Source organism: Triticum dicoccoides, chromosome 2B, assembly GCF_002162155.2.
Source record: "Triticum dicoccoides isolate Atlit2015 ecotype Zavitan chromosome 2B, WEW_v2.0, whole genome shotgun sequence".
In the NCBI taxonomy this organism is placed as follows: domain Eukaryota; kingdom Viridiplantae; phylum Streptophyta; class Magnoliopsida; order Poales; family Poaceae; genus Triticum; species Triticum dicoccoides.
In genome coordinates, this window is record NC_041383.1 from 808,706,042 (window position 1) to 808,721,670 (window position 15,629).

General features: G+C 40.5%; 1 protein-coding gene across 3 annotated transcripts; it reads right to left on the bottom strand.

The window, feature by feature from the left end:
- Positions 1-8,507: 8,507 nt before the first annotated feature.
- Positions 8,508-15,629, bottom strand: LOC119366486 (probable serine/threonine-protein kinase BSK3). Of its 3 annotated transcripts, XR_005176052.1 has the most exons (13): positions 15,503-15,629; positions 15,255-15,379; positions 14,655-14,875; positions 13,718-13,853; positions 12,972-13,105; positions 12,767-12,872; positions 11,929-12,014; positions 11,219-11,407; positions 10,723-10,887; positions 9,807-9,920; positions 9,293-9,580; positions 8,864-8,874; positions 8,508-8,789 (listed from the first exon to the last, which is right to left on the bottom strand). XR_005176052.1 is itself a non-coding variant. In XM_037632228.1 (12 exons), exons 2-11 carry the CDS (start codon positions 15,340-15,342, stop codon positions 9,335-9,337), a joined length of 1,485 nt encoding a protein of 494 aa, XP_037488125.1. In that variant the 5' UTR covers positions 15,343-15,379; positions 15,503-15,629; the 3' UTR covers positions 8,508-8,874; positions 9,293-9,334. The 3 variants fall into 3 exon arrangements, 2 of the variants coding, with proteins under 2 accessions (XP_037488125.1, XP_037488126.1); XM_037632228.1 differs by having other exon boundaries at positions 8,508-8,874; XM_037632229.1 differs by having other exon boundaries at positions 8,508-8,874; positions 15,493-15,617.

Here is a 15,629-nt window from a genome sequence, read left to right on the forward strand (position 1 = left end):
TCTTGGGAATAAATCTGCTTAGGATAGAAAAAATGAAGCGGTCATCGAGCTTACCGGGTTATCGTTGACCATGCACAGTTCTGCCATCGGGAGGTAGTGCTCCTTAGTCACCGGGTCCTATCTTCCCTGGGCATTGATGAAACGAAGGCCACGAGGATACTGGGCATGTTCCGAGAAAGGAACCGGTTTACCCGCGGCAATAAACTCCGCATCCTCCTTCTCCCACTTTGGTTATGTCAACCATGCAAACTACCGCTGCCAAGGTTGACATAACCAAATCGCGACTGCCGCCGCCTACTGGTGCTCCCCCACCTGCGGCAATAAACTCCGCATCCTCCTTCTCCCACTTTATAAATATGTCACAAACATATTTTTTGAAATGTGTGAACATTTCTTTGAATGATATGAAAAATATATTTATAAATTGGGCGAACACTTTCATGTCAATTTGAATTAACATTTTTTTTCCAATTCCACGAACATATATTTGAAACGCGCAAACATTTTTTTGAATGCTATCAAATTTCCTAAAAGCCGTTTGATCACACTGCACAAACCTTTTTTAAACTACTATGAACTTTTAAAATTTAAACTAAAATATTTAATCTTTTTTTAAATATAAAGAAATTTAATAAAATAAAAAAACTTTTGCTAGTGAGCCATAATTTTTTCTACACAGGGCCGAGTTGGAAACCACTAGAGGTAAGCCCGCTTCCTTCATCTTGCTATGAGTGGGACGAGCACCCCCCAAGTGTCTGGAGAGCGGTTACTCAAAAAAAAGGTGTCTGGAGAGCAACTAATCAACGAGTACTCCTTGGGTTACTCGCTCTCAACCGTCTCCATGTGTCGCGTGCTGGGCGCTCATTCTGGATTAATTTTTTAGTTATTTGTACACGTTTTCGGCTTTTAGATGATTTTTTGGGGGGTTTCGCCTTTTTGGGTTTTCTCAAGTTTTTCTTAGTTTTGGGGCAAAAAAATTCGAATTTTTCTTTTTGCGCCAAAAAATGTCTTTTCTTTTTTCTCCTTCCGTGAGAGGCAGAAATTACTTCTCGGGGAGGCACATATTTGATTCCGTGATGCCTCTCGAAAAAGGTTTTTTCCCTTCCGCGAGGCACACACTCGTGCTTCTCGGAAAAGGAAAAAAAATAATTCCATGAGAGGCACAAATTTACTTTTCGCGAAGGCACGGATTCGATTCCATATAAGCACGATTGCCTCTCGGGAAAGGAAAAAACATGTTCACTTTTTTCCTTCCATGAGAGGCACATATTACTTCTCGTGAAGGCATGGATTTGCTTCGGCGATAAGAAGGAAAAAAATGTGTTTTTTTATCGTGAGAGGCACAAACTTACTTCTCGTGGAGGTACGGACTAGCTTCCATGAGAGGCACAGCCGTGCCTCTCGAAAAAGAAAAAGAAAAAATGTTTTCTGTTTTTTTTCATGATATGCACATATTTACTTCTCATGGAAGGACGAATTTGCTTCTGCAAGAAGCACAACTATGCCTCTCGGAAAAGGAAAAAACTTGATTTTTTGGGAGAGGCGCAGTTTTTTTTTCTAGTTCTTTTGTGAAAAAAAGAAGTTCGTTGAAACCTATCAACATTGGATCTGATTTTGAAGATCTCGACGCAAGGAATCCAACGGTAAAAATGGTTCGAGATTTGGAGATTTAAGAGATAAAATGTTTTGAATAAACTCTCCTCCGTTTGTTTTGGTTTTATTTATTTCATTTTTCTTTTAAACTTTGATTTATGCTTTGAACTATCCCAACATATAAATATTTGTATTTAAATTGTTTATCAAGTGGTTAAGAAATGTTTATGCAATATTTAAAGAATGTTCACGAACTTTTCAAAATGTTGATGGCATTAAAAACAATATATATTATAAAATATTCACAAGTTGCAAAAAAAAATTATGGCACTTAAAAAATGTTTGCACAATTCAAAATAATGTTTTTTACCATTATAAAATATGAAAAATGTAAACCTAGTTAAAAAATGGCTATACAAGTTTTTTTAATTCTTTTAAATAATTATACAATGTAAAAAATGTTCGCTTAGTTTAAAAACTGTTCATTGCCATTAAAAAATGTACAACATGTATTTGGAAAATATTACCGTGTATTTGAAGAAGTTATCTAAACATGTATTTTAAGAAATGATACATGTATTTGAAAAATGTCCAATGAGTGATTATGTATCACAAAATATTTCGCATATACGTTAAAAATATACATAGTGTGCAAAGTAAAAGTAGGCATGTGTATAAAAAGAAAGCCGATAAAACCTATAAAGAAACAAAAGGAAAATAAAAGTAAAGCAAATCAAATCAAGAAAGAAACAAAGAAAACCAAAGTATAACGAAGAAAGAAGAAAAAACCGAAGAAACCCAGTGAAAAAACAATGAGAACCAAAGTCTAGCGAAGAAAAAAAGACCGAAGAAATCCAGTGAAAAATCAAAGAAAAAACAAAATATAACAAAAGGGGGAAAACAAAAGAAAACCGGAGCAGTGACAGGAGCGGCAGCGAGCCACCTGTGCTAATGTCAGGCCTGATACTCCTGCCCGTAGGCGACTCCTAAAAGAAAAACAGGTCGCAAACATTATTTGTAACGAAAAGTAACCGTTACTTCCATAGCAATTTGATTTTGTTCTAACCTGCATTTGGGTTCTTGGATAGGGGTGCAGCAAGCCATAGGAATTAATCTACCGAACTAGACCAACTTGGGCACTGGATCAATAGACGCTGCTGTACTCTACTAGAACCTGTGATGTATCACTACAAATCAGTATGTTGCAGACGCACATCCTGAAAATGACCATGGCTACGATCTGTGTCACTCTGCAAAGACAAATTTAACGGGATGACAACCGGACCAAATGCTGTACTTGTTGGTTTATCCTTGTTTTAACCATGAGTTTACCAGCGCTAAACACTGGGAATCATTCACCCTGAATGGATGGTCAGAAAATACTACTCCCTCCGATCCATAATAATGCCGCAGTCTTGAACTAAGGTTGAACTAGCCTTAATTCAAACCTGTGGCACTTATTTTGGATCGGAGGAAGTACTGTAATAGTATATCAACACATAAGCCCGCCCTTAACCACCAACTGTTCTCCAACCCTCCACAGCTACAGCACAAGAAAATGAACGGAACTGGAAGAAATCGGGGACGGCTGCTAATCTGAACGAGAAAATAAAATCATGAGCTGATAACTTGCAAAGTGTCGACTACTCTCCAAAACGTATTGCAACTGAGTCAAATCGTAGTAACAGAAACTGAGAATTTTTGGCAACCATTCAGCCAAAGATGATTCTGCTCCGAAAAGGAAAAACTGTACAGGTTTACAAATAATGTACATCAACAATCTCTTTTTTTCTTCGTTTTGCGGTGGGAGGAACCGAGACGGATTTTTCACTTCCACAAAAAAATTCCTGTCTACAGGGCTTATTCACCCTTTCAATGTATATGGCATCTCTTTCCTGGTCCGTCGCTTTGTTCCATATTTACTTATGGAGGAGGGACGACATTGTCTCGTGCACGCATATCATGAGAAGCTCAAAGAACACTTGGCCAAAGTTGATAGATGAACAACAACTGCTTCGTCCATACACAGATTTGTATCGATGGTCGATCGAACTTGAGAGAATATTAATTCTACCTTTAACTTCTTGTTGGGTTCGACACTCTTATTTATTAAAAAAGGCTACAGACGATTCCCTGTACTTGTGGGTTATCATAACTCAACCATGAGGGGCCGAACCTTGGTAAATTCTCCATCTGTGATCCCTTCATGGAACTTCTTTTCATGCTATCCACTCTACCAGGACTGTTGATGGCTTTCAGCACCGTCAAATTGCTTGATGAAGACTCAGAGAAGAGGGCCTATTGGGTCGTATCCTCGTCATGGGCCTACCCAGGGGATCCAGCCGACAAATGTATTCCCTATATAGTTGTACATACTTGCTACGAAAACTTGCATAACATATTTTGTCCTACCCTTTTGTGTTTGCGCGATTATAATTGGAATTAAGGGTAATTAAGGCACTCCTTTTACAAAACACTAGAAAAAAACATTAACAATTGATGATTATATGTAATCCTCAAATTATCCGAATTTCCATTGATATCACGATCATGTCACCTCAGGTTCTATGGTGCGAACCTATAACATGTGCATGCAACTTGCAAGTATGATCCAACACTATTGCATAATTTTATATAGTCATCGGTTCATCAGTGACGTACACACAAATCGCTCGTCACCAGTAACTTTAACTTGGAAAGTTACTAGTGGCGCACGGAACCCCCTACGTGCTAGTGGTAAATGCTTACCAATGGCACACTTTAAAATCTAGTTGTTGGTGATAACTTTTCGAACACCACTAGCATTTGACTTTGATAATGCATCATTTGTATGTGCTTTAGTAGTGACGGGACGTTATATGTACTCGGCATTGTAATGTCGTGTGGATGTCCCTCTCGATCGAACTCACCAGTGGTTTGCTTTTACAAGTGTTCGTCATTGGTATATGATATACCCGTCACTACTACAAAACCGAATAGCACTAACCCCTCATCAATGATCGGCCAGTGGCTAACCGTCACATATGAGGGCCATCAGTGACGGGTTTCAAGTGGTGGGGCATCAGTGATGGGTTTCAAGTGGCGCGTAGTGATGAAGTTTTCGAGGCTCCACTAGGTAGATATCACTACAAAAAACCGATCAAGATACCCATTTGAAAGTGTTAAATTATGGAGCCATCATTCATCGAGGACTTGAGCTTTGTGGTTGAGTATGATAGCGCCAACTATCTGAACCTCGGGGAAATCAGCGTTTGTGATATCTTTCGCTTAACTCCCTTTACTCTCTTGCAAGTTTGGTTCCGCTTCTTTAAATTATTATACTTGCACGTGGGGTGTTATATGCGACCTCCACCTAAGCTTGGAATACGCCATAAACTTAAAATTGACCAGTCCTTGCTTTTGTTACTCTATTCATCCTCTCTAGACTTCAATCTATCCTACAACGAACAATGTGAATATTGATATCAATTAATGAGGACCCATGCTAAATTGTTGACTGCCTACATTCACCTCTTCCACCCAAAGAATAAGGTGAGGGAAATCTGGCCCTAAAAATTATCAATGACAAGTGGGAGCAAAAGAGGGGGTTTAAGGATACAATATTTGTGGACACCTCATACAAGTTATTTAGTTACACCATAGAATTATATATGCGCTTACCAATAATACATAGTTGATTATTCTCTAGAGACCATTTTCTCATTTGTTATGTTCAAACACTCTAAAATACTCTACCGATATTTGTATATATTTAAGGATATAATGGACGAGTACATGTATAAATGCACCTCTAAGAGGCCTGAATTAAAATTTTAATTAATATGGTATTGTTGGCTTGTTTAAATTTAGAGTAATCCACTAAAATAAAATGTTTCTACAATGAAAAATATTTTTTATTTAGCTGAGGAGGATGAAATTTTAATGATACATTCTAGAACTGTATGCCAAATATGTAACTTAATATGCATGACCTTGATTTCATTGTTAATTTTGATAAATATATATATAAAAATATTACCTAAGAAAAAATGACAAATGTTGTATATAAAAATGATATACAATAATGACAAGACCAGTTGTGGAGAAGTAAAGAAGTTCAGTACAAACAGTCAAGAATTCTCGGATTGATTTGTCGAAGAACTATAAAGTAGTTGGATGAGACATTAACTTAATAGTTTACTGGGAGAAAATGCATTAACGAACAAAATGGAGGCCTTTCCCACAACCAAACATTCCTACAGTACAAGCAGGAGGTGGGTATCCATGCAGAAGAGGGCATGGAAGAATGGATCTCACCGTAGAGGGCAGTAGGACGGCGGTTGTCGTGGAGGAGGGAGGTCTTCGACCCAATGAGCTGGCCTTGGGCGACCGTCGACAGGGCCTGAGGGAGATGACAAAACCTCATCCGATGGTGGTGGTTGGGTGACGATGGTGGAGGAAGAGCTAAGCCTCTCGGATCTCGCAGCGATGGAAGGGTTGGGGTTCCCGTATCTCGCCATAGTGCTCGAAATGGAGAAATTGTGATGGGGTAGGCGACAAAATGGGAAATCGGATTCTAGGTTTTCTTCCGGGACCACACCTTGTTGTATTTGTTTGGTTGTGCTTTTGGGTGTCGTTATGTGGCCTATCGCACACTCACATGGGCTGGCCCATGTAACGATGTCACAGAAAGTTAACATATCTTAAAATTTGAGAATATGCTTTAGAAATAGGAACATTTTATCAATACTTGAGAACAAAAAACCGAATAGTTTTCAGCTCGTACATTCTTTACAATTTCAGACCCCCCCTCCCCCCCAATGCAAACATTTTAAAACTTTTTTGGAACATTTTTTTATTACCATTTTTACAACCCTAACATTTTTTAAAATTCAAAAAAAAAATCATAGGACAACCGCACTGTTAAGAGGGTTCGAGGTGTTTGAGCTAGTTTGAGAGCACACCTAACCTATACACATCGCCTCTTGGTGTGGCACATCGACATTGGTGTAAAACCCTAGGCTTTTCTCACCCGTACGTGTTGGGACCCCCGGGTCCCTAGAGTCCACGAGCCTCTTCTCCAAGTGATGTTCGTGATGTGGATGGAACCAAAGAAACTCTCTTCCTACCTAAACTCCATTTTCTCTTCAGTACCTTATTTGGGGCAATTGTGTTACAAAAATAATATGAACATTTCACATTTGCATGAACTTGCCGATTGATAAAGTTATATTGTTGGAAGAAAAAAATATTATGAGTAGGAAAATAATACTCCCTGCGATCGGAAATAAGTGGCTAATTTGAACTAAAACAATGACACTTATTCCCGATCGGAGGGAAAAAAATCGTTAGTAAAATGAAGATAATTTTTGGGTATAGCAAGTTTCGAAGAGCAAGCCAGTGTGTATACGATGTAAAATCCAAACTGGAGGAAAAAAAGAAAACGTGTTTCATCATCGAGACAACAACAAAGTATTTATTTTACTTCCAGGGGATATGTTCCAGTCTAACATGGCGCTCGGCGCAATTCCGCCGCTCTATCATGATGACTATGCCATTGCGGAGTCGAACATGCCGTTCCCAATCCACCTTCGATGACAGGTACTATTTTAGGGATGTTCAATATTCGGCTTTGGGGTTAGGCTTGTTTTTGCAATGGTTTGATCAGAGTAGCTCCTAGTTGTCGGGAAAACCTATTTGCTTGATGAGGACAATAAGATTACATCAGGCACTTGGGCATCATTCATCCTAAAGTAATGTGTTCTGTTTGTCTCGAGCTGTTTTCTTTCTTCTTTTTTTTGCTCTGCAACGTCCCAACATTCAATCACTGGACTTCTTCCTACCCTAATACGTTTGTGAAAGCTTTGCCTAGATCAGTGTCGGATAATATTCCCTGTTTATTTTTGGTTCAATTTTCCATTCCTCGATCTAAGGTAATTCATTTTGAGAACTTTTAACCATTGCACCCAAGCTTCAAAAATATGGTCAAATCTGCTTAGCAGCTGCCTATTCACTCAACAGGCTGCTATTATTCTCGGTACGAGAATGAAGCCAGAGAGAACATCCAATTGTACAAGCATTGTTTAAGGGTATAAGAAGTCATGAGATAATTAGATGTGTCTTTACTAGCTACATGCATATGATGTTAAATTACACTGTTTCTTAATATTCATTTTAAATTATAACTTGATTTATAATATTTTTAGTACTATCAAAAAAAAATTCTATGCATGTGAATCCCATATCTGGTTATAATATCAAATGAAACATGTGTTGCACGTGGATGCTTACTACTCCCTCCCTTCGAAATTACTCGTCATGGTTTTAGTTCAAATTTGAACTAAAACCACGACGAGTAATTTGGAATGGAGGGAGTTTTTAGTACTCTCTCCGTCCGAAAAACTTGTCCCTCATGTGGATGTATCTAACACCAAGTTAATACTAGATACATCCACGTGAGGAACAAATCTGAGACAAGCTTTTTCAGATGGAGGGAGTAAGATCAACATTTGAGACGTGCACGTGCAAGTCTCTAGCCGGTTGGTTTAGTATTTATCCCGTTCAGTGTCACGACCTACTGCAAGCTCATGTGGGTGCATTTGCCCACCTGAGCCCCGACGCCGGAGAACAGGACATGTGTAAACAAAGCTTGGGCTTAAGGCGGTAAAGACATCTCTTTCAGTGAATGACATGATGGTCCCACATCCCCAATTCACCCATGGAGCTTCATTTCTTGGGAGCTTAGAAACGGTAAAGATCATAAGCCTGCCCTTGACCACCTACTTTTCTCCTAACCCTCCACAACTACATCACGAGAATAAGCACGATCAGAACTCGAAGAAATCGGTGGCGGCACGGGGAGAAAATAAAATCAGAAGCCGGTAAGCTTACAAAGGCGACGACTACTCCCCCAAATGCATTTCGACAGTTGGAAATCATAGTAACAGAAACCAAGAAATTTTTGGCAACCATTCAGCCGAAGGCGATCCTGCTCCGAAAAGGAAAAACTGTACAGGTTTACAAATAATGTACATCAACAATCTCTCGTTTTTTTTCTCCCTTCTTCGGTGGGAGGAACCAAGACGGATTTTTCGGCTTCCACAAAAAAATTCCTGTCTACGGGGCTTATTCACCCTTTCAATGTATATGGCATCTCTTTCCTGGTCTCTGTTGTCGCTTTGTTCCATATTTACATACGGACGAGGGACGACGTAGTTTCGCGCACACAGATCATAAGAAGCTCAAAGAACACTTGGCCGCCAAAGTTGTCTTCCATCCCAATGATTTTGTTCAAGCGAGCACCTGGGCCATAATGAGGACATTACTTAATAACATATATCAAGTAATATCAGGGTGTCTCTTTTTAGTATCCGCTGTTCATAGAATATCTTGAGCAAACAAACTCAAGACAAAAGTATTCCTGGTTGCATAGCATTGTTTCAACTTCCAAGCGATAACAATGATATTTGAAACACTTCACCAGCTAATGACATTTATAGTAAAAATAAATAAATAAATAAATAAGGTGTACCAATTTAAATTGGATTCTATATTTGATTGCATGATCCACAATGTATCAATACGAACTGCATATATTGCACAAACATGTTCAGAAATCCTTGGTACAACCCAAACTATCAAAACTGACATACTTGGACACTGAAATTAACAGAGGTATTACAAATTTACAATAGTAACAAGATTTGGTGAAAGACAATACCTGGAATTATGTGCATTTCCTAGACAAGAAATCAGTTCATATTCAGCGTCCGCTGCTGCTACTTGTCTCTTGGGCACAACCATCCTTGAGAGCATCTTGAGCTTCATTCTCCATGTCTAAAGAAAGCAACGCTGCAGCTTGAAGGTAAAATGCAGTCGGCCATGTCGGAGATATTACTAGCGCCTGCATTGCATCACTGAGAGCCTGTTCTGCCATGCCATTCATCAGATATGATAGGCAACGCCGAGCATAAATGGTGGGGGAAACCATCGTACCAACTTCAATGAACTGCATGTCACAAATCAACAGCAATGAACAGAGTCAACATTGGTTCATAGCCTTTGTTAGAAAAGTCAACGGATCTACAATACTTCATAGCCTGGAATTAGTTGCTACTACTAGTGTTTTTGAATTTTAGGAGATCGAATGGTAACTGTGGCATGATGCAGACATTTCAACATGAGACATGTCAACTTGTATAGAAGAACGAAAGAAATTGAGAAGTGAAAGCAACCTGAGAGTAACAATCAATAGCAGTAGTAAAATCCTTTTGCCGAAATGCACTGTCACCCTTCTTCTTTGAGGTTAATGTGTCCTGCATTTGATTGGTCCACATCTGAAATGAAAGCTGCAGCAAAGAAAGAGGGGACAAAGATCATGTAACAGCAAAGCAATTTTAACAGTTTCAGTAAAACAAAGGAAAATACCAATCCATAGATTTTCTTGTTTTGGGAAACTGTAGGGGAGGCCTCCACAGTAAATATTAATAAAAGTACAAGAGTCTATAGACAGGAGTGCAGATAGGGCTCAGGAAAAGGATTGTACAGAGAAAGAAAAAAGACTACATGTACAAGGTTAGGCAAGAGAATCTATCCAAAGCGACGCTAGGAGTCTTAAGACTCCTCCCCAGTTCTATGCTTGTTCTTATAACAGGCCTCACAAGAACAGAAAGGGGGTCTTTTTAAAGGTTTTGGCATTCCTCTGCTTCAAAATGTACAAATACAAAGATTATCCAAAATCATTTTACAGGACACAGTTTCAGTTCTGAGATAATGGCGGTGTCAGACTAGTTTTACGTTTTCATATGCTTCTTAACAAATGTTGCATAAGAAACATTTGGACATAGGCAAATGCCCTCAGCTAGCATACGCATGCAAAGAAGGAATCAGATTTGGGATAAGTCGAGTACATATAGAATATTAACTAGTTAGGGAAGTGGTCTGTTTATTTATGAACATATGGAAAGATGTCTTCACTATTAAATCTCCCTGAAAGATATGTGATATACTTTAATCACTCAACCAAAATGCATTTTGCATGCTACCAAAAGAGGTCTTACATTAAAACTTCCCCCGAAAGATATGTGATATTATATGTTGGATCAAAACATAAAGTGCACCACATAAAGTATTGATGATTTTATTAGTTACCTCATTTGCAGTTCCCTCATCATCCTTGTACCCCGTCTTTTCTAGAATTTCATGTATTGCTGTCAGATCCTTTCTGGAACAAGCGTCAGCAAGAGGAGAAAGAGGCAATGATTGGACAGATGATGCACCGGCTTGAGGCATATCCATCAGTTCGTAAGATGGAGTCTACAAAACAGATCGACACCGCTGCAGTTATAACATTATATACTTCATGTCCAATGTTGATCGGGAGCAAGATAACTAATAAGTTAGTGTTCGCCATATCTACTTTTTCACATTAAATTCTAAAGGTGCTACCGGCTTATTTGACCCTTGCTATGTATTATACTGTCAGGCTAAGAAAAGTTCATAAAGCTGGGAGATGGAAATGACTTATTTGAAGACAGGACTATATAGCACATTACACATACCAAAACCCATGGTGGCATTTTTGCACCAAATTTAATAGGAAGATAACTTGAATTCAGTGGTGATAAACAGAGTAAGGAAAGTTCACCTCAACATCCTTCTGAAGAGGAGCCAATGCTTGAACCATAGATCTTACATTCGGCCGTTCTCGGGGTTCATAGTGCAGGCACCTTGAAGCTAATCGTACCAGTTCAGTTCCCTCCTCATTTGAAAATTGACCCTCTAAACACGAGTCTGTAAGCATGCTAAAGTTCCGATCTCGAATCAGGTCAAGGGCCTGCAGATATTAATTAGCATCAGTTAGTCTGGTAAAGTGAAGATATAAACAACTATTTGGTGCAAAATCAAGCTCTAGCCATTGTTCTAGGAAATTATTCTTTTTATCCCGCTATTAAAGTGTTGTTTTCCTATACTAAAGATCCCAAATAGTCAATCCATTTCTTGCTGCAAGTTGATGGAGATAAGGACTTATATTTATATTCTTCACATTGTTCAATGGACATAGTGAGTACAGGCCAATATCTTCATACAAGAAATAGTTTCACATTTTGCTTCACATGCATGAAGACCAGAAGGCAGTTGGAAGAAAAACTAGGAAATCAATTAACTCCCTGGTCAGCGTACCTATCAGACAGCTTTATGACATAGAATCATTTAAGACATACTATAGCAGTAAATAAAATAACAAATGCATAATGATGCTGAAGAAGCTTAAAATTACAATAAATGTATAATAATGCCAAAGAAGCGAAGTAAGATAGAAAATGATGTGGAAGAACTAAAGCTCAAAGTTGTTACATGGCTCGGAGGAATATGCTTCCCACTAAGAACATCCAGTAGCAAGGTGCCAAAGCTATATATGACACTTTCAGGTGTTATACGTCCTGCAAGTAAAAGAATAAACACGAAAGTGTGAGGGTGATGTTAGAGGTGAACTGTGGTGTAATAAATGACAATATGTTGTTTTTGGGGCAGTAAAGTGTTTATACGTGGTTAAAAAGAGATGAAGGTATCACCTAGACTGCCTAGTACAAAGAACTCAAATGAAACATTATATAATCTTCAAAAGAAGTTAACATGCTTGATTGTGAAGCTAGCATTGAACCTAGGTTCTGTAAAAAGGGCGAACTGCCAATATCATCTATCATGAAAGGGTGACTCTACACACTATCTCAACCATGAATCGCAACCTTGAGATCTATGCAGATCCTCTCCTCTTACAATTATCACAACATGTGAAGATCTCAAGGTATATTCATGGATTCGAATCATATTGTAAGCCATGCCAGTTGAAATTTACAACTACTTAGTATATTTAGTTCACAGATCAAACCATTAGGAAGCAAAAACATTCAGAGAATCTAATATAGGGTGTTATGTAAACGGTGCTATACTATGACATAATATTAAGGAAGTTGAACCCGCCCCATCCCCACTGTACAGTGGTTAAGGATGTTCCACAAGCAGAAATAAACTCAAGGTATAATCTCAAACTACACAACTACATCATTAGAGCATAGCAGCTTTGCAAGAAAGCTCGGTACCGATGTGGTCTGACAAGAAAGATTCTACTAAGATCATCCTGGGACTGCTACAGCAAGCTATAGGGTTTTAGCAACATAAAAAAGGAACCAACCAGTTCTCATGTATTCGGGAGGAGTAAATGCCAGATTGGTACTGTAACTTTTGCCATCCCGGCTGTTCTTCATAAGGCCAAAGCATGAAAGTCTAGGGTTACAGTCCTGCAGCATGTAAACAATGTATAAATCAACCAATGCAACAGCAAACACGCATATAAATAAAGTTTACCATGCTGGCAAAACAATTTGCATGATACTCACATCATCAAACAAAACTCTGTAGGCATTAAGATCATGGTAGAGAGCACGCCCCTTGCTGGTGCAATATTCTAAAGCCTCAGCAAGATAGAGAACAACCCTTAATCTCATGGGCCATTTCATCGCTTGGGTTTCCCCTGTCAAATGCATACAATAATGGAGAAATATTACATCATTAACCAAGTAAGGCATTAAAGATAATGTGCAGATGGTCCCAGTCCACTTAAAGGTCCGAAATGATAGCTAGACTAGACATAATACAAGTGTGAGAATCTTTCAAGAAATATTTGAGTTGCATGACCTAATGTGTCTAAAACAGATAATCTTATTACTCCTATGCATTATGTAACAATTACCAACAGTCATGAGGAACAATGTTTAGAAAATGAATAATCTGCACAATTTCTTGTCAAAATCCATTTGCAAAATTTAGACATGAACAGAGACCAATCACTAACAGATGCGACATCATGAACCTATAGGTTGAGAACAATAATAGATAACAATAACAAACTGTGGTAAACATAATTACCAACAGTCATGAGGAACAATGTTTAGAAAATGAACAATCCGAACAATTTCTTGTCAAAATTCATTTGCAAAATTTAGACATGGACAGAGATCAATCATTAACAGATACGACATCATGAACCTGTAAGTACTTAAGCTTAAAGGTTGAGAAAAATAATAGATAACAATGACAAACTGCGCTAAACATAATTACAACCAGGAAATGCAAGGCGACTCACAGTGGAAAAGGTGTTTTGCTAGTGTGTCGTTAGGCATGTACTCTGCAACAAGCAATCTCTCGTCACCTTCGCAGCAACAGCCAAGCAGGTTTGCTAACCTTTTGCTCCGGAGCTGACCAACTGATTTAGCTTCTTCCTGAAGCATAATTATTTCCCCAAAAGATATTGGCAAATCTTAGAAAATTACTGGAACTGTATGGGTCAAGCAAAAAATGTATCAACAAACAGGATTTTGTTCCGACTTTTGACACATAAAAATGCCATCCACTGTCCTGCTACAGACAGAGCAAAAACTTCTACATATTACTAGCCATCTAAATAAAGATATCACCCTAAAAGCAAAAAAAAAATAAAGTGAGATGACTGATAGCAGAAGGGTCATATAAAGCACTGGACCAAGGAGTGGACCTAGTACAGTAAGAAAATACACAACCTTGTCAAATAGATTAGCATATTTGACGCCAATTATGATAGCAACGCAATAGAGATTGTAAAAATGCTGAATCGTTGATTTGCCAAGAGCATTAGTAGAACACAATGATGGGGATATGGGACAAGTAGTGGCTGGTAATGATTGATTGCTGTCTCACACTGGTTGAACATTGGAATCTAATAATCGTACAAAAAGAAAAATATGCTGGCCAGACAGTTGGTAGATGCCACCCTTTCATCTGCCAGCCATCATAAGAATCCATCCAAAAGCAAGATAAGTAAATTAACAAGCGCGCATATCATCGCAGGTCAGGAGCAGGTAGAAATCAACGACCTCCATGATAAGAGACATCATCCTCTATCATTCTCAAATTGCAAGCAGCACAATAACTACTACTAACCAGCAACGAACTAGTGGCATCAAGGCAGCATTAGTAACACCCACCAGACGCGCATTGTTACCAGAGAGGATAAGCGAAGCGAGGGCGACAGGTGGGGCACATACCAGGAACTGGCGCGGGTCGGGCCAGGCGGAGCGGTTGAAGCGCTTGACGGCGATGCGGCGCTGCGCGTCGAGCTTCCCCTTGTAGACGACGTTGGGCGCCTTCTCGCCGTGCTCGGACACGATGTTCTCCACGGCGAAGCCGGCCGTGGCCAGCCGCAGCTGCTCGAAGGTGTACTCCTGGAACGCCGGCAGCTCGTACGCCTCCCCCTGCTCGTCCTCCTCTGCGCACCAAAAGCCGCCTGCCCCGGTCAGTCAGTCGGTCGGATTACCCCGATCCCCACCCATCTGGCCAGCCCAATCCGCGGGCCTAGTAACGAATCAGAGGCGAGTAATAACCCTTGGGCTCAACCCATCGTCAGCCGCCCCCAAATGCGGCGGCGGTCGGCGCGGCGCACGCGCGGTCGATCGGAGACCCGCCCCCCGAATCCCGCCCCCGCCGGCAATCTCGGGGGCCAGCGGAGCAGAAATCGCGGAAGCCGACAGGCTCCGGAAAAGGGGAAGGCGGCCGCCAGAAATAGCAAGCGGAAAATCTCGAGAGCTAGTAGCAAGCAGGGCGAAGCAAGCGAGCATGGAGCATTGCGAGCGGCAGTGGGCACGCACCGGAGCCGGGGTCGTCGAGGCGGGTGCTGCCGTGGAGCTGCCCGCGGAGGCAGCAGCAGGAGGTGGCCTTGGACACGCGCGCGCCCATTCCGATCCCCCTCCTCCCTCGCCGCCGAACCTGCAACCTGAGCAGCAAGCAGCCTGAGAAGAGAACCGGGGAGGTCGTCGGCGGCGGGACCCGCGCGCACGCGGATCTGAGCCAAAGCCGAGCACAGCAGCATAGCGGACGAGGCCGCACCGGAACTTACCTCGCCTGAGCGAGCTAGCAAGCGCGGAACCGGAGCGAATCGAAGCGGCGGCGACGGCGGCGGGCGAGGGGACTGGGCTGGGCTGGACTGGATTGGATCTCTCTCGGCTCTCGCTCGCTCCCTCTCG

Bases quoted from the DNA above. Each gene is read 5' to 3' on its own strand.
- LOC119366486 (XM_037632228.1), bottom strand. From the start codon at position 15,342: ATGGGCGCGCGCGTGTCCAAGGCCACCTCCTGCTGCTGCCTCCGCGGG. The intron at 13,854-14,654 runs GTATGTGCCCCA...ATTATGCTTCAG, and splicing joins CCGACCCGCGCCAGTTCCTG to GAAGAAGCTAAATCAGTTGG. The intron at 12,015-12,766 runs GTTGGTTCCTTT...TTTTACTTGCAG, and splicing joins TCCCGAATACATGAGAACTG to GACGTATAACACCTGAAAGT.